Source organism: Cyrtonyx montezumae, unplaced genomic scaffold (assembly GCF_038088225.1).
Source record: "Cyrtonyx montezumae isolate F1298 unplaced genomic scaffold, pur_monq_1.0 scaffold_10, whole genome shotgun sequence".
Taxonomy (NCBI): Eukaryota; Metazoa; Chordata; class Aves; order Galliformes; family Odontophoridae; genus Cyrtonyx; species Cyrtonyx montezumae.
The window spans coordinates 6,054,055-6,081,503 of NW_027071826.1; the positions used below are offsets into that span (position 1 = coordinate 6,054,055).

The 27,449-nt window shown below is 38.3% G+C and overlaps 1 protein-coding gene and 1 long non-coding RNA gene across 6 annotated transcripts in view; both read right to left on the bottom strand.

Moving 5' to 3' along the window:
- Window positions 1-1,806: 1,806 nt before the first annotated feature.
- Window positions 1,807-11,027, bottom strand: LOC136056673 (uncharacterized). Its single transcript, XR_010622967.1, has 3 exons — window positions 10,758-11,027; window positions 9,687-9,779; window positions 1,807-1,918 (listed from the first exon to the last, which is right to left on the bottom strand). It is a non-coding gene; the product is annotated as an uncharacterized LOC136056673 (long non-coding RNA).
- Window positions 11,028-14,963: 3,936 nt separating this feature from the next.
- PPP2R5E (protein phosphatase 2 regulatory subunit B'epsilon) overlaps window positions 14,964-27,449 on the bottom strand; it is a 67,669-nt gene continuing 55,183 nt past the window's right edge. For 4 of the 5 annotated variants that reach the window (XM_065748916.1, XM_065748924.1, XM_065748947.1 and 1 more), the window contains 9 exons: window positions 26,268-26,398; window positions 26,123-26,182; window positions 25,427-25,535; window positions 24,386-24,439; window positions 24,236-24,286; window positions 23,317-23,436; window positions 21,750-21,877; window positions 19,490-19,591; window positions 14,964-17,187 (listed from right to left, as the gene is read on the bottom strand). In XM_065748916.1, coding sequence (XP_065604988.1) covers window positions 17,088-17,187; window positions 19,490-19,591; window positions 21,750-21,877; window positions 23,317-23,436; window positions 24,236-24,286; window positions 24,386-24,439; window positions 25,427-25,535; window positions 26,123-26,182; window positions 26,268-26,398 — 855 coding nt within the window. In that variant the 3' untranslated portion in view covers window positions 14,964-17,087. The remainder of the gene's footprint in view (window positions 17,188-19,489; window positions 19,592-21,749; window positions 21,878-23,316; window positions 23,437-24,235; window positions 24,287-24,385; window positions 24,440-25,426; window positions 25,536-26,122; window positions 26,183-26,267; window positions 26,399-27,449) is intronic. The other variant, XM_065748932.1, reaches the window with a different exon arrangement.

Sequence of the window (27,449 nt, forward strand, 5' to 3'; positions counted from 1 at the left end):
GTTAAGGATGGCTCTCACCAACATCATGAAGGGTGGTTGTAGGTTCAGAAGTAACAGAGCAGGGAAAACAGATAAGGAAATAAAGTGGTTTGGCCAAGTTCAATGGAACAGGCAAACAAGAGATGTTAGGATACAGGTTAGAATGGAGTGAATTAGGAAACCAGGGCTGAGAAGAGGTAGGAGATGAAGCCACATATGTCAGATACAAGTTGATGAACTCACTGAAAAAAAAAAATTACGACCAGACTCACTTTTTCCTCTAGCTTCTTTATCTAATGCTAGACTTTGCCTCAGTAAGTTGTTTGCTCTTTGCTGGGAGTTCTGAAAAAGAAAAATAAAAAATAACCTTTATGTCCCAAGAACAGCGTTATGGACAATTATATGAACATTCCTTAATCCAGCCTCCCAGCTGCTGCATGTGTGTCACGGAATGTGACTTTTTGTCATCTGCTACATTTGTAAAGAACGTGACAAACTGATCTGCAAAGGGACAAACAACATACATTTAACCTTGAGAGGGCATCGCTGATCTGCACATTAAAATCAAAGGAAGCAAGTAAAGCTCACAGAAATGCTCTGACAGAAATACTGCTAAATGTAAGCAGAGAAAACACAGTGCAGCAAGCAGGAAATGTATTCTCAAATGGTAATTAGATAAACATTGACTCATCCTACAAACAACGGGACACCAGTCCTAAGAGAAGGTCCTGGGAGCACAGATCCACTCCTCCTGCTTTAAAAGATTTTCTGCTTGTTCTCTTTTCCTGAGGTTATCACAGCACAAACTGGCAGCGGCCAAACGAGTGTTTGGTGCAAAGAATGAAGTCAGAAAAGAGGATTTGTCATGCCTGTTGTAGAAATAAATCACGCCACGCTTAGTATCTAGGGGAATGGCCCATCTCACAATAAAACAAAAATATACTATTATTTCTGTGCTACAAATAGCAGAACGGCCCAAGCAAGTGAAACAACAAAATCTAGTCCCAGAGATCTGCTGTGAACCAGCACGGTACTGAGTGCAGCAGTATCACAGCTGCTCCAGCATGGACTGCCTTGCTAGCATGGCCGTTGCAAGGGCACTGTCAGACACCATTCATCTCCTTCTGCATCCAGCCCTGGAAAATGAATCCAAGAGTATGCTTAACTGTAAGAGAAAAGTGCTAATCCACAGTTCGCTTCAGACATACAGAGCTCAGTGAGATAAAAGTGTTCTGCTGAGAAAGGGCTGTGGCTGTGATGGATTCATTCCAAGGAAGTGGCAGTGGAGGTCTTGAAGCCACTAGAAGAGATGGAGTTTCTATAAAGATTGGTAGTGAGCATCTCTAATACACACAGTACATCCAGTACAAGATACATTCATGGCAGAACTGAAGGATCAGTTTGAACTCTTGATCACAGCCTGGTTTTATATAATATGGGCTAACAGAAGAGCCTATCATACACTCATATATGTGGTACTTCAAAAAAAAACAAAAACAAAAAAAAATTTTTAAACCTTTGATTCAGAGGAAAATGTTTTGGAAGAAAAGCTTGGAGGGAAGAACATAAAGGAAAACAGAAAGCTAAGAATGTCCATACACAAGAAAAGGACAGCTTCCAACAAAATAACCCTGACACAAAAGGGGAAGGATAGTTACAATTTAAAACTAAAAATTAAAAAAAGTGATAAAGCAGATCTGTTTCCACTATATCTGCCCCAGCCCAGGGCAGACAAATGCTGATTCAGGTCCCTCCCAATGAAGACTGTAAGGGTAGCAGTATCAAGAGTGTTGGCTGGCTGGAAAAAAGAGGAACTCACACCTGGAATGGATGAGGAGGAAAGTAAAGTCACAGCCCCAAGCTCAGGCTGTAGAACTCCTTTGTCATGGTCCTCAGGGGAGTCAGGTAACTCCTTCCTTTAGGCTACCATGCCCTCGCTCTGAAAAAAATGCATTTGTCAAATATAGCTCCCAGTACTAAGGAATAAAGCACCACCAATGTGGGGAAAATTGACATTGTTAAACCAAGAAGAAATGTGTGATACGTTCAGAGCCTGGAAAAAAATACTTTGGAGGAAAAGGAAGTGTTAATTTAAGACAAACACACACACACACAAAGTCAAAACTGGGATCTGAAAACAACAGCCATCATATATGCTTACAACTGACCATGACCAACTTGCATACCCTACAATAACATGAAAATATGTCTAATTAACTCCAAAATCATCCTCAATACAGAGTTGTGCAAACTTCCCAAGAGAACATAGACTTCTGCTTGGCATGATGTCCTTGAGTAAAACTCTATGGTTCCTGCCAAGTTTTGAGGTCTTCTGAAATGTCTAAGGCAAGGCAATACGTGGGTGAATGCAGAAATAAATGGCACCCTGTAAGTGACAGCTTCCAAGATTAGCATTCCTCTCAGTTCAACATTTCACCTTGTCTCAGGGGAAACTCTGCAAGGAAAATTGTCTGAGCAACCTGAGCAACACCTGCAGAGCTGAGGCCAGAACAGGAATAGTAAGCGCTGACAGAAACAAGCACTGACATATTGTTAGAGTTCATGGGGGAAAAAAATAAAAAAATAAAAAAATCCCACAAGAACAAAAACATACATTGATCTTAAAATATTAACTGTAAAAAGGGTTCATTCTTTGATCCCCAAAACACACATGTTGGGTGAGGTTGCAACAGCTGTGCTCAGTAACATGGACCATACCACACGACCTGTATCCAATGGTTTCATAATACCTGAACAATATTAGGAATTATGAGTACAAGCATGTAAGCACGATAATAAACCTAACATTATTCTGTTGAATTTGCTATTAATGGCCAAAGGGCTTGATGGGAATAATAACAATTAAGGTGAATGAAATGACTGACTGTTCAACAAAAAGCCCAGCTTTGAACTTTTTAAGACAACCTGAGCAAAACTCAGCAGAACAGTAATTATTTACCCTGAGATGACAGCACTTATGTTTCACTTTTTTATTATTCTGGATACAAAACTTGCAGCACCTTACTTCTGTGCTTTCTTTTTGCCTCTGTCAAGGCTGTACTTTGACAAAGCAGTACTGAATAAGTGACTTTGAACATCACACGCTTTAATATATTCCTCATTTCTCACAACTGCTTTTGAAAGTGTGCAAGTAGAATCACAGAACAGAATCATAGAATCAAAGATCTCTAAGATCATCTAGTGCAACCATCCCCTACCACCAGTACTGCCCACTAAACCATGTCCCATGTAACACAATCTTTAACCTCAGCATATTTTCTTACCTGATAGACTGTTTAGGGCTGTGACTCTCATTACACTGTTTTCCAGGCCCATGAAAACGAAGAACTCAAATTCAATGGAGCTAGCTAAACACTGACATGGGTGAGAACTGGGTGCTCTAATTGCACATTGGGTAACTGCCTGGATATCTGCTCTCAGTTCACTACAATGTGAAAAAAAACTCCAATAAATGTCGATGCGATTCATGTTATACGTGACTGCAATAACCAATTTAACTCAAATCACTTCTAGCCTTCCTCTAATGGTCTTCTGAAAAAAGATTTTAGGCTTTTAGGACAGACTAGTGGGTAATGACATAACTCCATTAATCCTCTTATCTGGGCTCAGGAAGATGAAACTTCTTAGAAAAAAAACTACAGAAGTTTGAAGATAAATAAATTATCTTAATTCATTATTTTCCCCATTGTTCATGTCCTGCACCCTGGAAAAAAGACACCTCGTTTTGACACGCATCACCAGCACTGCTAATGCTCTGTTTTCAGCACTGCTTTGGTGATGAGTGAAGTCTACAGATTATACAAAGCTGGAAGTGAAGTCTCCTGAAACAAAGCTACTGTCTCTTCCTGTTAATCTTTTTAAAGTAAGTTCATGGAACTACTGAACTAACCAAAATCCAGTCAGGAAACCAAATACGAGAGTCCCAGACCCTAAGAGGCACTTGGCCAAATCAAAGCTTGTTGCAGCCAAGACCCAGACAGTAACCTGCAAGAAGTATCAGCAGCAGACAGAACCAAATCCTCCAGCCTGAACTCTTTTCGCCCTCTGGGGAAATGTGAAGCTCAGTCAACAACACTCCGGAGTTCTCAGACTATTTCCAGTCTGAGTTCATCATCCCATTCCCAGTGAGTTTAACAAGCTCCTCATGTGCTGCTATCGCATGTCACAGAACCAGCATGGCTGACAAGAGCATAGGATGATTCAGAAAAGTAGTTTTCATCAGGGCTGAGTAACAAACCTTAAAACCTTACAAAGACAGCACAGGTAACCACAGGGTTGCCCACGGGGTTGTCAGCAACTAAAAGTTTAACAGGACAGGAGCATGAGAAGGCTGGGAGATGCCTTCTTTCATCTGTTAACATCACTCTGCAACTGTCTTATTGTACTCATCCCATGCCCTTCCTGCAGGGATCTCTGTTTTCATTCTGCTGCAGTGCCTTTGGAGATGGACAAGTAAGTTCTTTGTGAAAGAAGAATACGGAGGCCATAGCAAGAATGTATTTAGTGCTCCTAATTTTAGCTACAACGATCATAAAACAATCCTGAATACTGCCTCTTAGTCACAATCCACCTCAAAATCACCTTAGTAAACCAAGCAAACAACAGGCATATGCTGGTGTTGGCCATAAAATGCCAACACCAGCACAAAATGAACAAAGTCCTGTCCATGGAGGCAACTCGTACATGCAGGGCTTTCCAAAACACAGCTCTACTCCGTCCCAAAAGGGAACAGATAGATCACTGCAAACACATCCTTCATTATCAACTGTAACTTACTAACAAATTCAGGAATTATAATTTACTAAAAACTGTTGATATTGACTTGACCTGGAAGTTCAGGTAGGAGCCAATCGCTTTCTGCATACAGATTAATTGACACATTAACTGAAAGAGAAACACAAATTCACTTTCATGGTACTACTGCTCTATACCTCTGTTCTTCTCCCAGCATTTTATATTCAGCAGTCTTTGCAGGATGTGTCCAATTTAATTAGATTAGACACATCAATCCTGATTGAAACAAAATGTTTTTGTCATTGAAAGAGATTTCCAAATCAGAGATTAATTTATAAAGATCTGATAGACTGACAAGACAAGCTTCATACTTCACAGGGCTTTATACTATATTCAATTTGTACAACTTCCGCTATATTCTCTTATGCTCTGAGGTCAAATATGTAAATCATGGCACAGTGTAATTATTTCTTCTTTTGCTGGCAGCTGGCATGTGGTGGACTGATGCTGAAATCCAGCTGTTCAAGTCCTGGATCAGCCATTTAAGTTGAAACCCAGCAGCAGAACGACTAAAAGGTATGTTTTCAGAGGAGTGTGCCAAAACGTACCCCAGGGATTCCCACTCGAGTTGAAATACTGAAAAACTCTGAACCCCACTGATATGTAAAGAATACAGCATACAGATGTTGCTTTATAAGGCAAATGCATTACAAATGACTCACAGATAAAGCTGGACAGATACTAAAACGCTGGGTTTGACCCTAAACACAAGGTTAGAAAATTAAAGGTTTGTCTCGTTAGTGTCAACAATGAGCACACGAAGGGATCAGACATCCTGCAGTCTGCAGTTGTATGGAAGGGAATTCTGAACCCACCGCCCTTCAGGAACACTCAGCAGCAGCACGCACTGAAAGCTGGCTTTCAGAGTAAAGCACTGGGCAATCCCCCACTGACACTGATGGGAGGATGAGACTGCCCTACAGTATGTTTAGAAAGCACACTCCATGGAGATTGGTTCCAGGCAGAGTTCTCCTGCAACCCCAAGGATGACAGTCAGGTACCCATTTTCCTGCTCTGGAGTGGTGTTTTCTGCCTAGCACGGCGAGTTGTGGTGGAACAAGTCTCTGAAGAGACCAGTGACAATGACAGCTTCTGTACATTGAGCTTCACAGCCTTTTTCAACTGAGATAGTGCTTCATTTATTTTTAATCCAAGGAGCTACAGCGTTGACAGAATGATGAAAATTGGCTAACTTGTTATTTTCTCCCAATTTGTTTGCTTGATTACATGTGCAGGACTGTGTCCACGCAGGATTTTAGTCTGAGGCAAAAGCTTCACAAACTTTCTTCTAATACATAGGAGCAAGCAGTGACTCCAGGCTGAGCAACAAGAAGTTTTCCATCCCAACCCACAGGCAACTCAAGGATGAGAAGGAATCTTCATGTCAGGGAGATGTGGGATTGTCACCCTCAAAAGAGTGCTGCTCTAGGCACTTCATCCACCTCCCTGCTCACTCTGCTGTCCTCAGCTCTGAACAGAGAGATCCCAACTTCTCTAACCCTACACTGAGAACAGTTTAAAGGATTCACACACCCACGGAGACTGGGAAATGACATGTAACTTCTTTGCATGCCCCTCCTCCTAGATTCCTATCAGATGGCAAAGAAACTTCATTTGGACTACTTATTGCTGGGGAAATGTCAGGTGCACTAAACTTCCATCAGCCAAGTGCTTGTCTATACCCAACAAATTATTTGCCTGTCAGACAAAACTAAAATGCTCAACCACCAGAACGGCACGAGCAACCAGAGCAAGAGATCCAGACTTTGGCTGGTATGGCTGTAACAACCCTGCCCTGAGACACTGGGGTGACTGGAGTGAGCATTTTTCCTAGATGTGATCAGATGTGTTCATCATTCAGAAATTCTTTTTTCCCTGATTTCTTAAAAATCTCAGCACCCCTGAAGGAGGATAAACATTGCAACAGATTTGCCCGGTCTCCATTTTCACTTCCACTGTTGTGTCTCAGAGCAATGCATTTCATGAAAGCAAACTTCCACGATCTGCAAACTATCAGCCCACCTTCACTACAGGATGCTGTAATGGGCAGCGTGCACCCTGCTTCTCAGTACCACACAGATGTTTACCACAGCTGTACAAAACACATCCCCTATATGCATTTGGTACTCACAGAACATAAGAATTGAAGTTACACTCCTTAATTTCCATTTTTCTCTCACTTCAGAAATTAAGTAATCAGCATTTGCTCAAAACATTGTTTTAACTACTAATAATGAAGCATCCCAGAGGAGAAAACACAATACCTCAGTAACATCAGCCTTTAAATGACAGCTGCAGTAGAAAAGAGTATTTCTCTGCCCCTGAAAGCAAAAATCTCCTTCCAATTTCCATAGTAGCACGATACCATCTTTTTAGCAATGGCACCCTGTTCATAACCAGATTATTTTATACACAGACATCGTGTCTAGACAGTCTTAGCAAAAACTGTCTCTACTTAACATGAAGGGGTTGAGTTTTATTGTTTGTTCTTAAGTGTGTGACTGCAGGCTCACGCACCATCCACAAATAAATGTATTAAAGTTTTCTCTAGAGGCAGTGGGAGCATCCTTCTAAGGCACGCAGGAAGCAAAGAGGGACTGCACTGTTCCGAAGCTTACGTGCATAAAAGCTTTTTAGAGGTCATGCAGCTAATATACACAAAACAGTAGGCAACATTAACGGGATAAATTTATGGCAGGAAAAGGAAACGACGTCCACATCATTCCTATTACTACTGTCCAGTTTCCCATACAGACACAGTAGATTTGCCCAGTAGCCTCACAGATCTTTATTTTACTTTTGTTGACAGCAGTGGGACTTCCACCAATGACTCCAGCAGGAAGAGCATTAGGTTTTGCAGCTCACAGAGACAGTCCTCGCCTGTTCTCAACAAACTTCTAAGCTTAGTAGAGGGAAGATCTCCCTAATTCAAGAAAGCATGAGTGCACCCAAGGAGAAATCATGAAACATTACAGATAGGAGTGTGAACTCTGGAGGGCAGGAGGAGCAGCTTCAGGCAAAACAAGAACCTGCAGGCCAGAGGCATGTGTTTTGGGGCTGTAGCAGTTAGGCAATAAGGAGAAATGGGAAATCTGAGGACTGGGAAACCCAGGAGAGCAGGCAAGGGTCACCCCACAGTCTGCAGGCCCTGCAGGTACAGAACAGATATTCAAGACATTCAACCTTTCTCCTTGCCTACCTGCCCAGTCCTCTGTCCGCAAGCAAAAAGAGAAATCCCCCAACCCTGAAATCTGCCAAAGAGATATTTCCAGATGTTACATAGAGAATGCATTAGCACGAAAACACTGACGAGGATAATGGATGCAACTGACAGAATGCGAACACACGGAAAACAATTCAAGGCTACAGTGAAGGAAAATACATTTCAAAGCCTCAACTGCTGCCAAGTCAGGCAGCACAGGAGGGAGAAGAGCCAGCATGGAAGGAAGGTCACACATTTAAACTGACAGACAGCATTTCCACAGCAGGCTTGGTATCCATGAACCTAAGCCCTGCCTGTATTTGTACACTGTGGGTACTGGAAAACTGCTGCATGGGAAATGCATCCCCTTCTATCTGATTTGTTGTTGCTGTCAGTCTGTTCAATAAAGCACTGAGATATGATACTTTTCCCAGTTCTGCCTCAGGACTATCCTATCATAACGAATGAATGTTGGGCAAACTGTCATCCCATGAAATTAAGCTTATGCAGACAAGGCAAGCTCTGGAAATTGAGTGGTTATTTATGAGTGCGGGATCTGGATTTCATGCTAATACTCCCTGCTGCAATAATGATGCAATCAAAACAGGATATCCTACATCATTAACTAATTGAAGCTCAATCAAAAGAAAATACCATTATGACACTAAATGTCTTATTTCTAGGCTTTGTTTGCCTAGACAATAAATCCAAGCATTACATTTAATTATTGTATTTCAAATCCCAATAATAGGTTGATTTTTGTTCCATTAAACTTCACACAGCACACATTTCATTGCCAAGGATTTGAAAATGCTTTGGTAACTTAGAATAGGAAAAGAGAAAGAAGTTTAATGAAGGTGGATTTAGCAGGGATATAAATCACACTTGATTAAAAGGGGGAAAAAAAGGGAAGGGGTTTCTTAACAGTCTAACTGGTTTAATTAATCTTTTTTTCTAGGCAATGAATTAATAAATGGCAGACTGTACAGAAGCAGTGACTTAGGCAAAACAGCATGATCCTGCAACTGAACACTGGGGCCTTCTTGGTTTGGTCAAGCAAGCTTGAATAATTTGTTAGAAACCAGGGGTTGATGCTGGAACAGAATTACTCATGGTTCAGTTAAGGAGCTTCATAACCCCTTATGATGAAGTTTCCTACAGAAGTAAGCTCAGTTACCATTCCATCTGCACCTGACTGCTGGCAGTTCCCTTCTGTCCACAGCTTCTGTCATGGTTAAGTTCAGCACATGCCAGAGGAGCCTGTGCCTCAGATGTAGCTCCTACTGAACCATAGAGAAGGGCACAGCATGACTGCTTCTGCTGATCCTGATTTTTTATTTTTAATAAACTGCATTTGGACTGCATAAAGTTATTAACACAGAGAGGAAAAAGCCAGAGGGAAAATAAAGCTGATGGACTAAAATGCCATATTTTAGGTCCACTAAAAGGCTCCCAAAAACCTACAAAGCAGCAAGACATGCCTGGGCTGACCCAACTGTTTTAGCTGAGAATCCAAAAGGCTTTACACAACTGTAAGGTTCTGATTTTTGGACACATTAATCACAGGTAACTTTAAATTAAGGCATGATGTTTCCATGAGCTTTTGGAGTAACTGAACATCAGTTTCCATGCAGTGGAGGGCATGAGGCAGTTGTGCTGAGATTGTGCTGTACAGGAAACTTACACGAACCCTCTCTGGAAGTACAGATCTTGAAAGCAGCTCCTTTTCTCTCCTTTTGTTCAGCACTGCACAAATTTGAACTTCCCGTCAGCAGAATTATCTCTAGAGCGAGAGAAAACATAAATAGATTGGGTGGGAGAAAAAAGAAAGGAGGGAGAAGTCATTCCCTGTGTGATCTTATACCAAAGCATCAAATCAAAGCCATTATTCTCTTACGTCTTTTTCTGTTCTGTTGCATTTATTGCAGTAGTACTGGAGCAAATTGATAGAATTCGACATCTGCAAATACTTTACCAACAAATTCCAAATAACCAAAGAGACAGCAATGGGATTCAGAGTAGGTGATAAGTCGGTCAATGGCTCAAGCTGGAAATTTTGGAGAGAGTTAATCCATTGACGGTCATCGCAGAAATAGAATTTGAATTTAAAAAAATGTTTCAACAGTCTCTGCTAAAGCAGAGCTACAGCACAAGGTCCTTTTAGAACAAGGTTCATGAAGGCCACTCCAAAAACCACACATTTAGCTCACACAGAAAGTCACATCCTTGGGTAAGGCCAAAACACAGAGTGGTCTGGGCCATCAACCTCACCTCCTTAGGACAATTCTGAAACAGAACATGTTTTCTTCAACAAAAGCTTTCTGCCCATTGCAAGCACTCCTGGATGATAAGCCTTGAGCTGGCATCATTTGAGATGATGATGTGAGCAGGGGCAGCAGGAAGCACTCTATCCTTTGTATTCCTTGGGGTAATTCCAGTCTCGCCAGAATTGATGCTTGAAATAATCACTAACCATGTGAACAATTGCAGTCTGATGAGTGCCACGCAAATAGTGATAATATCCCCTTGTGTCTGTGAAATAGTCTGTGGACTAATAGACTAATTACTACTGTCTGAATTGCATGTGTCCTTGCTCCAGGAACCAAGAGTGCAATTTGCCAAATTTCAGTTTACTCTGAGATGTACCACCAGCAGAGACTTCAGCTTACGGCCCCCAAGATGCCCTACGTGAGGAACACGTAACACAAATGCCCATTTTTGTTCCAGGTATTCATGTGTACTTTCCACTGATGTACATTACCTGCAGAGTTTATCAAGTCTGTAGACATTCATGGGAGCCATCACAAAATCTGAGCAGCAACAGATGAGCACAATCCAATGTCCAATTCAGTACCTTCCTTACTTGCTGTCAGGCCTGCTCTGCTTGAGCCTCATGGTGCTTTGGCCAGCAGGTTGGCATGCATGACCTCAGCATAGCACCCTATGAGACAACTGCTCTGCAAATGCTGCCTCCTGGGCTGCTGCTTGCACTGTGGTGAACTGCAGTCCTCATGCAATGTCACGAGCTTGTTTCAGCTGGTGTCACAGTAACAACTTTGAAAACAAGATTCAGAAGCCATATAGAGTATCTTAACTGCCTTTCCGTTTCCCACACTCTTTTGTTCGGGACCTTCCCAGCTTCAGGGCCAATGCAGAACGCATTCCCACATTTCCATGTGTGTATCAAAGGTACAGGCCACTGCCCAGCAATATAAAATACTTTTTAAAATACACCACGATTTCCATTTTGTCTTATTTCTAGGCTCTTGAATCTTAAGAGATTTCAGTGAAGAAAAGCATTACATAGACAAAATGAACTCAAAAACACTTGGGAAAAATCATAAAGCCTCTGTCTACCATTTTTCATGTCAGAACTCGCTGTGGGCTCATACACTTCCTATCGAAGTATTTACTAACAAACTCAAGATATTCACTCTGGTTTCAGCATTTAATCTTTTCAATAGTGAAATCACACTGCAAGAGTATGTCGCAGTTCCTAGTTTAATACCCAAACTATTGCTTTACTGTACATGGAAGTGATAATTGCACAGAGTCTTGGGAACAGCCTTTACCTGCAAGCAAAGTCACTTTTGTAGGCCACGGGCTTGTGATCTAGGATCCAAACTTAATGTAAGATAAACTAGAAGCTCAGATATTACATGAGAAACGAAAACAGTCCTGAGAAGGAAAGACAAAAGATGAAAAATTAGCAAAGCAATTATCAATAGAAGAATCAGGAAACTAAGTTTTTAATTCCAGTCCTTTAAAGATTGCTTTCTAACTTGCATTTACTGAAGATAAATCCTAGCCTGAAGGCCAACCTACTGCATGTTCTTTTTTTTTCTTGTGCTTCTTTGAAAATACTTGCCTTGCATTAAGGGAGTAAAAAGACAGAAGGAGGGCAAGTGATCTGAATATGATCTTACAAGTACCAGAGAGATTTTTATAATGAGCTCTGCTAACAAAGGCATGCAAGATCCAACTGCTGGAAATGGAATTTGGAAAAAAGTCAAAAATGGGAAGAAATTTATAGAATTATGCTACTGGAATAACTCACCTAGGAAAAACAACATTTCAGAATCAGAAGTGTAATAAATACTGACTAATTAGCTTTATTGCTAAAGCTGCTCACCAGCACTACCCCTCACGTGGCTCTACCTTGTTCCCCCCAGAGGCTGTTTCCCCTCTAATTAACCACCTTACGCCTTTCTCCTCGCTTCCATTATGGCAGAGAAGCACAAGCACTGGAGCAGCAGAACGATGCTACAGATGTCATGTTCCTTCACCAGCAGCAAAGCACAAGGGTCAAATGGCTTACAAAGGACACAGTGTGGATCTAACATCTGTCCTAGCTCCACTGCTCTTTACCTTCTTCACAGGTTCGGTTGCATGCAGCACAAGGATGCTCATCATCATGAGAGGACCTTAAAAAAAAATGCATAATGAAAACTAGGGAGTCTACGCTGGTAATTCTGGCAGAAACATAAGTTACCTCGTCTTTGGGTGTTCTTTTTTCATAACTGTACTATCCTTAATGTTCAGCACACAAGAATGGCCAGGAGGTAGCTGGAAGCTCTCTGCTGAAAAGGTAGATGAAGTTTAGATGGGAGGAGGTGGGAAAAAAAAGCCAAGCACCTGGTAAACACTTCATTGCTTCTTTATTTAGATGCACCCACAGTACAGAGCCTCTTGAGCATGTGCATAAGAGGAAGATTACACATTTATAGCTGGGAGCACCATTGAGTTCGAGTTTCTTTGATACCATTTTTAAGAAAGTAAACTATTTCCAAAGAATGACATTTGAATCCAAGAGCTTAAGACCTGCTTGTACTTTATCCAGAGATGGAAGGCATTTTTATTATTACTTTGATGTAAGTAGAAGACGTGTTCACAGTCTGGTTGGACCAGTATTTATATTTTCGTATGCACCTTTTAATATAATATAAAAAATGTTTCATTTTTCCCCCCTGCCTACAAATAGTTAAATGCTTCTAAATTTAAAAACAGTAATGGACCAGAGCATTCCTATGGGGAAAAATGAACTTTTGCTGCCCTCTCCTGCTTAAACAATGAAATGCTAAAATATTAAGATCTATGAACCTAATGCTAACTTTTAAACAAAAAGCATGACAGGTCATTCGCTATACTACAGTCAAAAATAGGCCAACAACAAGAAATGTATTGGTACTATTTATATTTGAAAATCCCTCATTATACATGAGGTTATGAATACAATTTATTTACAGTGAGCCAAGTAACAAAAACACGTATTCAGAGCGGTCATGGTAAGGAGTGTGTGCTTCTGTGGATAGGAAGCAACACTGGGATTAAAGTTTCCAATGAAAAATTAGTTCCATCTCATTTCAAGAAACTGTTTCATAGACTTTAAATGAAAAACTGGGCAATACAAAATCTGCCGCACGTATCGACCAGGAAAACTAATTTGTGCCTCGTGATATAGCTGGTAAGGGAAGCAGATGAGCCAAAATAAAAAAGTCACGTGTAAATAAGAGCATTCTTCAATCTTGCACTTCATCAGCTTTATCTTCTTCTAGGGGAAATGCTTGTGAGGATAGTCACACGATCATGAGAAAATGCCATCTTTGTTTTTAAAGACAGAACTAAAGCCAACTCATTTTGGTTTTATTTGGGGGTAGAAAAACCTGTTCAGTTCTTTCCCTCTCCTCACAAAACAATACAAAGGTTTTTAAAGCTCCTAATATATTTTCCTTTCCTTAGAGTAGGAGAGCCTGAGGCTGTACTTACACATGTATAACGTACACACAGCTGCTGCTTTCCATGCTCAAGCAATTCTTGGCTCCAACAGCTTTGATTTTTTTCCACATATAGGAGGAGATAAAAAATAAATTAAATCCTTTTATTTATGCTAAGAGAACCAAGATTAAATTTACTAGTGAAAGATCCAATGGCATTAGAATACTTTTATTTAAAGCATTCCAACCTTTGGAAGAGAGACAAAAAACACTCAAAAGCAATGAAAGGAAAACAACAAAGGAGACTTGCAAGATGAAGAAAGCAATATGTGCTCAATTTGAAGTATATGAGAGGAACTTTACTTTTACAGTCGTTATATCCCCATGACCTGATGCAATGCCCTTGTATTGAAAACACAGCTCTTTCCTTTTGCCAGACAGCATTCAATCCTTTCTCCTGAAACCAATATGGCACAGGACATGAGCGATCACCCAACCACTGCTCTAAGAGCAGTTAATAAAAACATTTACACAAATAAAGGTAGTTTCTGGAACTCAACAAGCAAATGAAAACACAATTAAATAGATGCACTGATCACACTTGGGCCCATTCGCTGCCTTCTTCTTAGTCTAAAACTCCAACTGATCCCAAAGGGAGCTCTGGACAGCGGCAGAATATTGCATGTGGGTTGCGGCAAACAGCGGACCCTGGGGGTACACAGTCAGGTCATTGTGGCAAGTGCTTCTTCGCATACAACACAAAGTGCAACCCGGGGTCCTATCAGCCTTTTAGAGTCTTGTGACTAATATCACATCGTCCCATTTCATTCAGAGAAACATTCCTTCTTGGAAGTGATAAATCATCTACAAACTTCAGATACTCCCCGCTATCCCCACATGAGAGGTAACATCAGAGGTAACAAAATATTGCAACCCTTCAGGTTCTCATCAGTTGCGTATGATCAATACCAGAATGTCATATCAAAACCATAAAGTTATGGACAAACAACACTCACCTAAACTCTAAGTACAGGACAAGGTGCTTTTTCTAATTTCACATCGTTCTGCTTTACTCCACCAGGTGGAAAATGTTTTTTTTTTCATTCCCTTATATCTCAATTTTTCACAATCAAACAGTCTTTAAGCATGATTCAATCCATCCTTTTGTAAATCATGGTAACTTCACAAAGAAATCACACCAGCAAATATTCCTTTTGAAACAGAAATAAAAGACTGTCAAAATCAATGGGCTGAGGGACGTGATTTGTTATAAATTTATTTAATCTTCAGTATCTCAGCTTGCACCTTCGCTTCAGCACTTTAAAATAAAATGTTTCAACTATGACAGTAACTGATGTACACTGCGTCCCGATCAGTGTTCTTAGAAGCTCGTTAATCCCATTAAACCATGTTGTGTTGGGTGCTGCATATGACTAGTTCCACTTTTTGGTTTGTTTTGTTTTTTTTCCCTCCTCTCCCACAATTAACAGTGTCAAGCTTTTACAAAACTGTCGAGTTTACAACATCTGTGTGTGCAGATCCAGGAGTGCAAACTGTGACCTGATAATCCCGAAACAGTCAGTAGTCAAGGATGGGATTCTCTTTTTTTTTTTTTCTCCTCTTTTCTGAGCCTGAAAACAAGAAAACTTCAAATTCTACTGTATATTTAAATGGTAGGAAGAAAAATATACAAGCATGTATTTATACTGTATTTCTATCAATGGCAACAGGTCATAAATTCATGTTTGCAACTATCACAAAGACTCATGAACACCAATTAAGTTTTATACTGTAAATACTGCTGGATTGATGGTTTAGGATTATCAATTCACTGTTGTCATATGACTTTAACAGTTCAAAAGCATCCTGGAGCAAAATCCCAAAACACATACCTTTCGGTATATAATAATGCAACTGCATTAGCTAAATATTTACTGTACATACGTAGTATCAGCGTTTTACCTACCAAAGATGTAAATTCCACTTTCAAATACAAAGCAGATAGCCAATAATGTATACTTATAATACAGCCCTCTTCTTTATTTTTTTTCTTTTTTTTTCTTTTTCTTTTGTTTTAAACAATTTGGTCACAATGCACCTTTGATATAAAAGCTTTATTATTAATACTCAGAACATTAGGATTTCCAGAATTTTTTTTCAGTAGCATTTGTAGAACCACTTTTGGTAACAAATACAGTAGTTAGGAATGAGCATCCAGATGAGAATGCAGAAGTATATTATCCAGAATCCTTTCCAGCTAAGACCATAGGGCTGGTACTGTGATGAGTAAGAGTACTAGAACCACAAAAACACTATAGTATGTTTCTTAGAGGCTACATCCTCTTTTGCTGGAACACTTTATAAATACATATTAAAAAGTAAGGCAACAACTCCAAACAGTCCAAACTGCTATCTCATTTCCCAATTAGATCCATGACCACTGGAGATTAACTTCATGCTTGCACTGTTTAGCGTTTGTCTTTATTCTTTCAAAATGGTCCAATAAAAACATACTGTAGTAATTTAGGAATTAGTATTTCTAGAACAGCTCTGGTACGTGTGTCCAATGCTATAACGCTAATACTGGTTAGGTACTGAAATCTAGTGTTACCACTATCCATTTTTCAAGGATTGTGGACACTTAATTTGGATTTGCAATAAATAGGTGCATGAATCCAAAGTTTCCTTTCCTACTATGTTTATCACCTACTTGTTGGTTTTTTTAGCTCCTAATGTTCAAATTAAAGAAGCACCAGAGACAAGACTGGTACCAAAAAATGCTCACACCAGTAAACAAAACTTTTATTCAGGACCTATGTTTTTTTTTCACGGCCCTGATCTGAATGGACATTCAACTTATGAAGATGTGCAAAAGGAAAGAAAAAAAAGGTCAAATTACAGTAAAGTTATCCAGAGAAGGAGGATGTTACACAAACTCATAAGGAGATGACAGTCTTTTTTCTCTTTTACTATAAATACACTTAACAGTTTAGCAGAAAGACAAGCTAAATTTTAAGATTGTTCACATTTGAAAGTTGTATTACACTCTCTGCTAACGATAAATAAGGAACAGGTGTCCTGACAATGAAATTTGACATTGCAATTTTCATCAAACAGATCTTTGAAGACTGGTTTTCAAGAAGGGTTAAAACAATGATTATGTTTGCAAAGTTCTGAGAAGTCCCATCTGCTGTCCAAACTTTGGGTTAAAGTCCTTATTTTTTCCTTTACTTAGAGACAGGTATATACAGTGCTGTTGTAATAATGAAACAAATGTGAAATCTACTGTAAAGTTGCACAATACAGAAAACTGTTGCTCCATCTTCTACTACATAAATGTGTGACTCCACAGGTTAATAATGCTGTTTTGTTTTTTGTTAAGTTGGAATTATTCCATCACGTCTAAGACCTCTCTTTAATTCCAAATCCTCCAGTTTTTTCCACAGTTCTTCACGCTCCTTTTCTTTCTTCTTCTCACTGACAGATGAAAAAAACAAAGTTAGCAGACAAAATTAACTGTTTCCATTTTAAAAAAGACATTAATTAGCAGTACTAATTAGCAATACTGATCTTTTTCCTTTTTATTTTTTATTTTTTTTTTGCTTTTCTTTACCTACATAAATGCTACTAAAAAAAAGTAAAAGGATAAAACAAATATCGATATTAGTGCTAATATGCATTTTGATATTTTCAAGTCTATTTATTTAGGGCTTTCATAGACCTCAGCAAAGCAAAAGTTCAGACACAAGATGCATCTTTCAGTCAGTGCTTTAATTTTTTTTCCCCTCCCAAGTTCTATGTAGTATTCTCTTTAACAACAGACTTTAAGGGGTGTTTTGATAAATTTAAACAGCCAAGCTAATATTTGCCTTACCTGCATTATTTGCCTTCTGAATTTCCTGTCTCTGCTGTAGCTTATTTTGAATCAATTTCCCTGTATTTCAAGGTACAAAATGCATCCCATTTCTGTTACATCACCCTGCACATTCAGATTAACTGAAAAGCTAACAATAATACAGATTCTCTACCTGTCAGATTACAGGATTTTAAAAAATGTTTCAGTGGATTAGAAATATTACTCCTACTTATCTTGATTCAGCTGCAATCTCGTATCTGGTTATAGTATTTTCAGCATACAAAAAATGTAAGTAACTCTTACCTAAGTCCCTGAAGATCACTTAAAATAGAGCCCACTGTCTCTAAAACATAGTATTACAAGAATAAACAAAATAGCCTGACATTGCAAGGCTACTGATCAGATATTTATTATCCTATCAATATAAAATATATGCCTGCTTAGTAAAAGGCTCTGAAATGATGATAACCTCATTCAACTTATCTATCTGACCTATCATAGTCATTAATATTGAACATTTCTCTTGTCAAGCATTAAGTAGTATTAAAGATACGTTTCTAAAATGCTATTTTATTAATAGAAATAAGTTTTTCTGTAAACACCATCTTTTTCTTTAAACATTCATTAATTAATTATCCCTCTTTACACATGCAGGTATCTACATGCTTTAAAACGATAATTAGTTATCCAGACATGGAGCATAACTACACTGGTGTACCATTCAGTTAAGAGCTGAGTCTCTCATCTTAAGGTGCAAAATGCAAATGACTTTGATTTCAGTCACTGAGGTTCCTCTGAAAATGTCTAGATTAGAGGACCAGTCCTGAGATTCTCAGCCTTTCCTGATGGAAAGCCACACATTATTGTCTTGGCTGCTCTATTAGACAGAACCTTATTTATCTTTGGCTACCTAGAATTCACATGCATCTTAGCTCACAGATCTGAGTCTTTAAATTTAAAATGCTTTATTAGTTAATCTGTTCAGTGTGGATTTTTCACATACAAAACTTTTTACTTTATAGCAATGAAGCATTAGCAAACAACAACATGAATCCAAATATGCAATTCAAAAGCTCCAGCCTCCAAGAGCCTTTGAGATTACTAACATAAAACTATGTAAGTTTTTATGACTTCCACGACCCTTAGTTTTACTTGTAGGAACTTCAAGTCACACAAAAGTTCAGAGTTCCTGTTTTTTAATTATTTTTTTTAACCTGCTACTTTAGATAAACTAAATCTCTTGAGAAAATAAGTTGCACAATAATTGGAAAATGAAGAAGCACAGGAAAATAGAGAAACTACACGTAACTGGTTGGAACAAATGAGTGGTGCACCTAACAGATCACACATCCTCAAAGATTCAGATAGAGGAAGGCTTCTCATTAAGAACTGAAACAGTTGAAAGATGCCTCTGTACTTTAAGACAACACCTAGTCTATAATCACTGATTTGGAAAATCAAAACATGAGCATTTTTCCTCATTTCTCTTCCAGTATTTGTTTTAAAATCTTTAAGCGAAGTCATATCTTTAAAAACTTGTTTTCTTTTATCTTTTTTTTTCTCCAGCAGGGAGACTCCACATCCGCTGAGGGCAGTGAGTCCTGACTGTAGAGTTAAGTGCTTCCTGATATTTAGATGGAAATAGCTTGATACACCTGAGTCTTTTGGAATACAGTGTCAAAAGGAGTTTCCTGCAACTTCCCAAGCTATGTAACAGGTACCATGTTTTGTAAGGTATAAAGATGAACATACACATGACATTCTCTTACGACTTGTGAACAGTAGGCTAAAGAGAATACAGGGGAAAAAAAAAGTAGGCACTGTGTAAATTATGCATGAGATTTTGCAATTGCAGCTGAGTGCAAAGGAAAATCTAAACAGCAGTCCTTATGCACAGCTGACAAAAAAGCTGTAAAAAGTTACCGCTGACGATCTGACTTGTAAGTGGCTGTCAGCTCATCAAACATGGTGCTGTTCATTTCCATAAACGCCTTCAAGACATTGTAGACTAAAGCCACAATAGCCCTGTGAAGCATTAAGAAAGAAGAAAGGAGTTTATTAGTTTCAGGTGAAATCAAACAAGAAAACTATCTTCCCTTACCAGCACTTCTGTGACCAATTCTGCTCTTGTATGTATGCTAATTTTTATTTCAATGAAACTACTCAATCAACACCTTTAAAGCTATGAATCAGTTCTTGATAACTCTAACAACTACTTACATGAAGCAAACCAAACCTCTAGGGTAAAAGGTAACAACAGAAAGCTGTTAGAAATAATGTCAGACTCCTCCCTCATGATGCTGAACAATTCTGAATGCAACTCCAGGGATTCAAATCATCAATGCTTGCTGAAGTAACAGAATTGAAACAAAAAAGGGAATGATTCATATATCCTTACAATTCTTCTATCAAGCTGAATAATCCATGCCTCTATGCAAAATACAAGGCTTTATTTCAAGAATGCTTTCCTTGTATCATTACATTTCATATTCAGTCTCACTTTGGTTCATTAAAAAAAAATGTGTGAGATGTTGCTCTACCTACACAAAGCAGTATACAGTGTGTGAATAAACCTCTGCTGCCTTTGCTCACTGCTGTAACACAGAAGTCAATACACTACTGCTTATTTTGATTATAGTTGGTTAACTGAATAAAACAGGACCTGTTCATACAAAAAGAAATGATGCATAATGCTAGTAATTTCAGAAAGGCTTCAAAGATATTCTGTCACACAAAGATAACCTAAATATATAACAGTATTTCCAAAGTAATAGGAGATTGCTATTACAGCCTGATTTATCTGGAGTTCAAAACTCCTCTCTGGTAGCGTTGAACATAAAGCACCAACATAGCAACGAAGGAGAAGGGGAAGAAATGAATCTCAAAAACATTTAAAAAAGTGAACAGAGAATCAAGAGACCCTGATCCCAGATCCAATGCCACAGGTGTCATCTCCAGACACGTGGCTGCTTATGAAACAGCTCTTCAGCCACCATGAACACCACAGTGCTAGGAATATTTGGAGCTAACCTACATAGCAAACATGAGATTTCCATATTCTCCTGTCTACCATTCACCTTTATCATTTTTGCAGTCCTCATTTATTAATGTTCTGATAAACAAAAAAATTCCTAGAATATCTTCTTTATTCAACATACAATTCTTAACCTGGTTTGCCTGCTAACAGTACAACATTCCTGTAGGTATGCACACACTGAGAACTGGAAGAGTAGCATGTTCTCATTACTTGAGGCATGCCAGTATGTAGTACAAAAGACAAGACAGGGTGAGCACTGCAAGGTTTCACACCTTCAGTGCAGAAGTATGCCACTTAAAATGTGTTTCTGTTACCAGTCTTTACCATGGAAGGTTTTCAGTAGCACTTATGACGAAAGCACACAAACTCGAGGGTGGGGAAGATGTAGAACAAATAGCATTGTTTTAAACAATGAAATAGTTTAGCTTTCCAATAAAGTCTTAGCAAAATGACTGGGATCTGAGCACAGTACTTCTCATTAAAAATCCCAGGTTTACTAAACAGTAATCTGTTTGGCTTATAAAACATCTCAACCCAAGTATCGAATACGTGACATCTAACCATAACGATGTTTTTCTTTATAATGTCTACTAGGAAATTCAGTTTGAAAACAAGAAGGCAAAAGGAAGCTACTAATCTGTGCATAACAGAGATATATTTCAGTAAATTTAGGAAAAAAAGCAACTCTACCTAAGAAATAACGGATGTTTATATGCTCCATAAATATTCAGAAAAATGTTGGTACCAGAGGGAACAGTACCATCCACAATACAGCTACAAAGCTTTAATAATGCCAAGCAATATTGTTCTAGACAACACATTTACCAGCTGTTTGTGGGAAATGCTTGATGAGCAACACTTTCTCTTCAATAACAATATAACACCTAATTTCTCTTTCTTTTATTTTATGATAAGGTTTATTTTTATCCCCTAATGTACTGATTTTCATACACATACCAGATAATTAATATCATTTTGAGCCAAGATCAAGCACGGTCTAATTTGTATTGGCATTAACAGAGCTGCACCTGTTCATGTCAGCTTTGAATCTGGGTATCTCCTGTTCTGACATTCTTCAGCACACACTTCCTAAATTCATCAGCAGTTTGACAAGAGGCAATTTTAAATTTAATTGCAAGAACTTACGGATTCCAGTGTTCTTTAGAAATCCTATAAAGGCTGGAAAACATGATGGGAAGTATGACATTTGAATTCTCCTCTATCAAACTCATGATGTATTCATTATTCCAATAGTACAGTGCTCTTTCAGCCACCTTTGAGTCAAAGAAATAAAATATTAACAGGAATTCATACACCTGTATTCTTTCTAATATTCTGAAGAAAAAACAAACCACAGAAATTTCATTAAAATGAATTAACTCTGGAATTAAAACTCAGTAATATAACCTGTATTCATAAATTCAAGATTGTATACTGTAATTAAGATCCCATATTATCTACCCCTTGGCTTTGGAAGTGAAAGAACAGTGGAACAACTTTCTCATCTCCTCTTTTCCCTCTACCTCTGATTTCCCACATGGAAGGAACAGAACAGCACTAGCATACAGGACAAAGGAAACAGGGTAATTTCCAGTGGCTGGGCTGAATATTGGAGATGAGATGTTAAATGTGAGCAAGGTACCAATGACAATGAGGAGGCAGTTGGGAACTAGGAGGAGAAACACTTACCTACACTGTACTAAAAACAGAAGTAGTCCAGGAAAGAACCTATAGCAGTTGTATCGAGAATCAGGGGTTGGAAGGGATCCCTGGTTATCCCCCACTCCACCCCCCTGCTAAAGCAAGATCCTATAGTTGCACAGGAAAAGTGTCCAGGTGGGTTTTTAATATATCCAGAGAAGGGAACTCTACTACCTCTCTGAGAAGTTTGTTCCAGTGTTCTGTCATACTCTCAGTAAATAAGTTCTTTCTCACGTTCACATGGAACTTACTGTTTTCCAGTTTGCATTCACTGCCCCTTGTCCTGTCACTCAGCAAGACTGAAAAGAGCGTGGCACCATCCTACTGACAGCCATCCTTTTAGCCTTGGCAAGATCCCCTCTCAGGCTCCTCCAGGCTGAACAGCCCTGAGTCTCACAGCCTACCCTCATAAGGCAGATGTTCCAGGCCCCTAATCATCATAGCAACCCTCCACTGCTGAACTCTCTCCAGCAGTTCCCCTTCCTGAGCTCAGGAGCCCACAGCTGGATACCATACTCCAGATGTGACCTCACCAGGGCAGAGTAGAGGGGGAGAACAACATCCCTTGACCTGCTGTCCATGTGCTTTTAACACACCCCAGGACACCAGTGGGCTCCCTGTCCACAAGGGCACACTGCTGGCTCAGGGACAACTAGGACAGAGAAAGAAAGAGATCCTTTCCAGCAGGTAAGCCCCTAATCTGTATTAGTACATGCGGTTCTTCCACCCCAGGTGTGGGCAAGTGTGGAGTCTACACTTACAGCTGTAAGAGTTCAAAGTCAGTCTGGACACAGTTTAAAGCCATATGTGGCTTCAAACTGCACATTCTGTGATATAATCCTCAAATATACTTAATCACAGAGCTCAGAACTGAACTTCTACTGCAACATAGCTTTCCATCCAGAAGCTCAGTATTTAAAATCACAGAACAAAAAATAGCATTTATATTTGAAGAGGTGTTATGCTAGAAATTCAGACTATACATTCCTAAACAATCATCTCCATCACTGACCTGAAAATGAGGGCTAGAGACGCACTTGGCAATTTGTTTAAACAAGGGTTCCTGGATTTTGACAAATTGTGATGGTTCAATTACATCCAAGATTTCCTCCAGCTCTCCTAGGAACATGACCTACAGACAAGGAAGGAAGCATAGAATTCAAAATGTCTGAATCACATTGATTAGTAAAGTGCTCCATACCTTCAACTTCTCTTGTTGTAAACTCATCAGGACTCTCATTCAAAAAAACGTGACAACTTCTGAATCTAAAGTATGCAAATGCTGCATTTAAAGTAGTGCTTTGAAACAAACTTTGCAATTGCACCAGGACATCCATGCTGAAAACCTAGCCTCGTACAAAGACTTTGACTAGAAAGTCTTCAAATCTGATAACTAAGGACAGTCACATAATTTTATCTCCTTTTAAAAAGTAATATTCAAAATAAAAGTTTTTCTGTGTCATAAAATCTCCAGGAAACTCAGATTTGTATTAAGAATTTTAAACAAATATGCAAACATTTAACAGCATCTTTTATATGTTCGGTAGGTAACAGACTATTTCCAAATATTAAAAAATTCCAAATCCAACAGTTGTTTTTATTAGGCCTCAATATATTTATTCTCTCCTTTCTAAATCAAAATCTCTCTGTAAAAACTAGTGCTTATTTTGTGAGTAGAAACTACAGCTATCAGCAGCTTTTCTCTTCATAGTCAAAACTGCCAAAAAAAAAATCAACAACAACAACAACAAAAACAAAACAAAACAAAATCCCACAGCAGAATTCAAGTATGCAAAATCATCTACAAGAATTAATACCAAGATCCAACACAGCATGTGCAGTCTGTATGGAAACACCTAAATAGTGCTGCATATCACACTATAGAGCAAACTAACTCCTACTTTTCTGGTTAACACTAGCAATTCATTTACCTCTTTCTGACTGCATGTTTTCGGCCAGAATTTCATTAAGCCTCTGATGACCTAAATTAGAAGAAAAAGTAGTTATATAATTTTTTTAACCTTCCTCACAACAGGATAAACAGCTTATCATGGAAAAAAATATATATGAAAAATATTTACTGGTTCTGTGAGTGAGGGGTCTTTCTCCAGAAACTGTACTATGCAGTATGCCAGCTGTGAAGAGGTAAAGATTTAAGAAAGCAAAGTTAGAACATTATAATGAAATCACAGACTAACATTTTCTTAAAAAAAAAAAAAAAAAAAAAAAAAAAGTCACAGAGACAAGGGAAGATGTTACATAGCTTTCTCAAAATCAGTCAATCAAATATTTAAGCTGAGATGCATAGTTTTGCACTGTGCAAATCCATTCTAAGTCAAGTTATTAGGAAACAATAAAAAAAGAAAACATTGCAAAAATTTTAACATGACAAATTATCACATACAATTAAAAACCAGAGCAACTTGGAATTCAAAATACAGTGATATACAATTATAAGATTTTGCTAATCCCTGAAAAACACTTCTTGTGTATTGGTAAAATTGTGAAAATTCACAAGATGAGCTGGCACAGCTCAAACCCCAAGTAATATGTTTAGCTTTCAAAGCATGGCTTTGAAAGAATGCACTATCAGAAAATCAGACAGAAAGGGAGCGGGTATTACTTATCAGAATAGAAGTGTCATCGTGACAGCTGAATGTATAAGGGACGTAGGAGAGCAAAAATGTGATATAAAGTCAGTAAAGAAACACATTAAAGATCGTGCAAGAGCGAAGGCATTGGTATTCAGAAAGTTGCCAGAGTGAAGAGCCTCGAGAGCACAGGACTAAGGAAACTTAACAACCTCTTGGGACAGGGAAAGGGGATTACAGAATGGGAAAGGCAGCCTTGTGAGAACAAGGAAAGGACAGAAAGGGAAACCTGGAGAAAGTTTAACTACAAAAGAAAAAGTTCAAAATATTACAGATCTAGGTGACATTTTTCATTACCTAATCAGAATAAAAGCAAGGTATTTGTCATAAAAAAATTATATGAATAATACTGTATTTTCCCACATTACAGAAGTTTCCCCCCACCTTTTATGTACTAGGCAACTGAATTTCCAAAGTAACTGAAAAAATATATAATTCTAACTGAGCAGAAAATATTTTTGTAACTTCTACCTGTGCATGGAAGAGTGATAAACTCCTGACAGTATGTAAAGGAATCAGCACCTTCACCAGAAACTGTTTATGCTCTGCCTTAAGAGGTAAAGCAAAACCATTGATAATACTAGAAATCAAAAAAGAAGTATTTGTTAGTGTTATCATGACAGAAAACATTCTTGAGGTCTGAACAAGAACTTTCTACATTAAAATCATTTAGCAGTCAGCACCTGTATTAGGCTCAAGTTATTTGTAAGTAGATACTGAAATCTGTCTTCCTTTATATTACCAGTTCAGTACATATCTAGGTAATAATTCAGCTTCAACTTAAGAATCATCATATAAACAACTTCACAAACCTACTACCAAACAAATGAGAACTTGTCTATGTAATCTGCAAATTCACATGTTCTTTGGTAATTAGGTTACTATAATTAGGTTCGCTTGAGATATTCACACTGCTACTGTGCTTTAAAACATCTGCAGTATATAAGGATGAAATGTAACACACACACACAAAATCAATCCAACACTTCTGTTACTTGCATCCCTGTATGAACTCGTGACAAAGACAGGAAAGAGATTTGCACATGGGCTTAAAGATGAGCACACATATCTTAAAATCTGGGTTTACAGCAATACTTCTCCTATATCTGACATTACTCTGACCTGTCCAAAAGTGAAGTTTGGTATTGGTAATGAACGCTCATTTACCTTCCTAAAATTTCCAACAGCTCAGCTACGCCATTGAAGTGTTCAGTTTCATAAACAAATCTAAAAAAAGAAAAAGTTAAATATAAGTAATGTATCAGCTTACTACAATATTTATATGAGAAAAATATCCTCTCCCACAGCTTACCGTAGAAAAATATTATTAATCTGTTTTCGGATAAATGCTCTAAGACCCAGAAACTTGCCATAAATTCTGTGCAAGACTGTTTTTAGGTAGTCCCGTTCTCGAGGGTCTTCACTATCAAACAGCTCCAACAACTGTGTTTAAAGAAAAAAAGATGTTAAACTGTAGATTGACTTTACATTTGACTAGCATGACACACAGAAGTCTATGTGGCAGTTAAATTGCTGTAAGTGCACGTAAGGATGCAGTGTCCATAATACCCAAGGTACAGAAGTACAGTTATTAAATATATATGTATATTGCAAGCCCTGTACATCACCACAAAACTCTGCTTATTCATCTTAAATTCCAGCATAAAAATTTAAAGATCTTCCAAGAAGACACTTCTGATTAACCAGCTCCAAAATGCTGCCTTCTTCCTCCTCCCTCTCCCCTCAAAAAATAAAAATGCTGTCATATCTACAAAATTATTTCTTACCATTCTCATTTTCTCACTCTGAATTAACATACCTTCATTTTAATTGCATAAGTTCACATCAAGGTCACATATTCTAAATTATTTTCATTTATAACACAAGGTCCTTTCTAGAGACTGCGTGGCTTTCAAGACTGTGGACTCAATAGTGCAGCCTGTGGTAGCACTGGATGCTGCTGCCACAGGATATCTACCAATTAATGCAAATCAAATAATCAATCAGGACTGACTGCAATATCCAGTTAAAAAAAAAAAAAAAGGGAAAGGAAAAAGTTTCTTTTATTTGAAACTGTTAAATTAGATTTTCAAACAGCAAAATAATTACGTGGTTTTCAGTCAAACAAGAAAAATATCCAGTGTGTTGTACTATAAAATATCTATCTCAAAATACTGCTCTCTAATGTTTCCTCTAAGAACCAAGGTATGAAATGAGCAGCAAGAATGTCAGTCTCACTTCTTCAGTCTATTCCCCTCAAACCCTCAACCACAAACGTATGAGTTTCAACTCATCTTTTCAGTTCCATCTTTTTGACACCACAACATCTGCTATTTTGGTAAATTTCAAACGAATTAGAAAAAACTTACTAAAAATAAGTTAATATGCATTACTTTCTTGGCAATTCTAAGTACTAAGAAAGAAAAGAAAGAAATAACGGGTATTAAAAAGAACAAGTATCAATCTTGCATGCAAAAAACAGGTAACCGTCAAG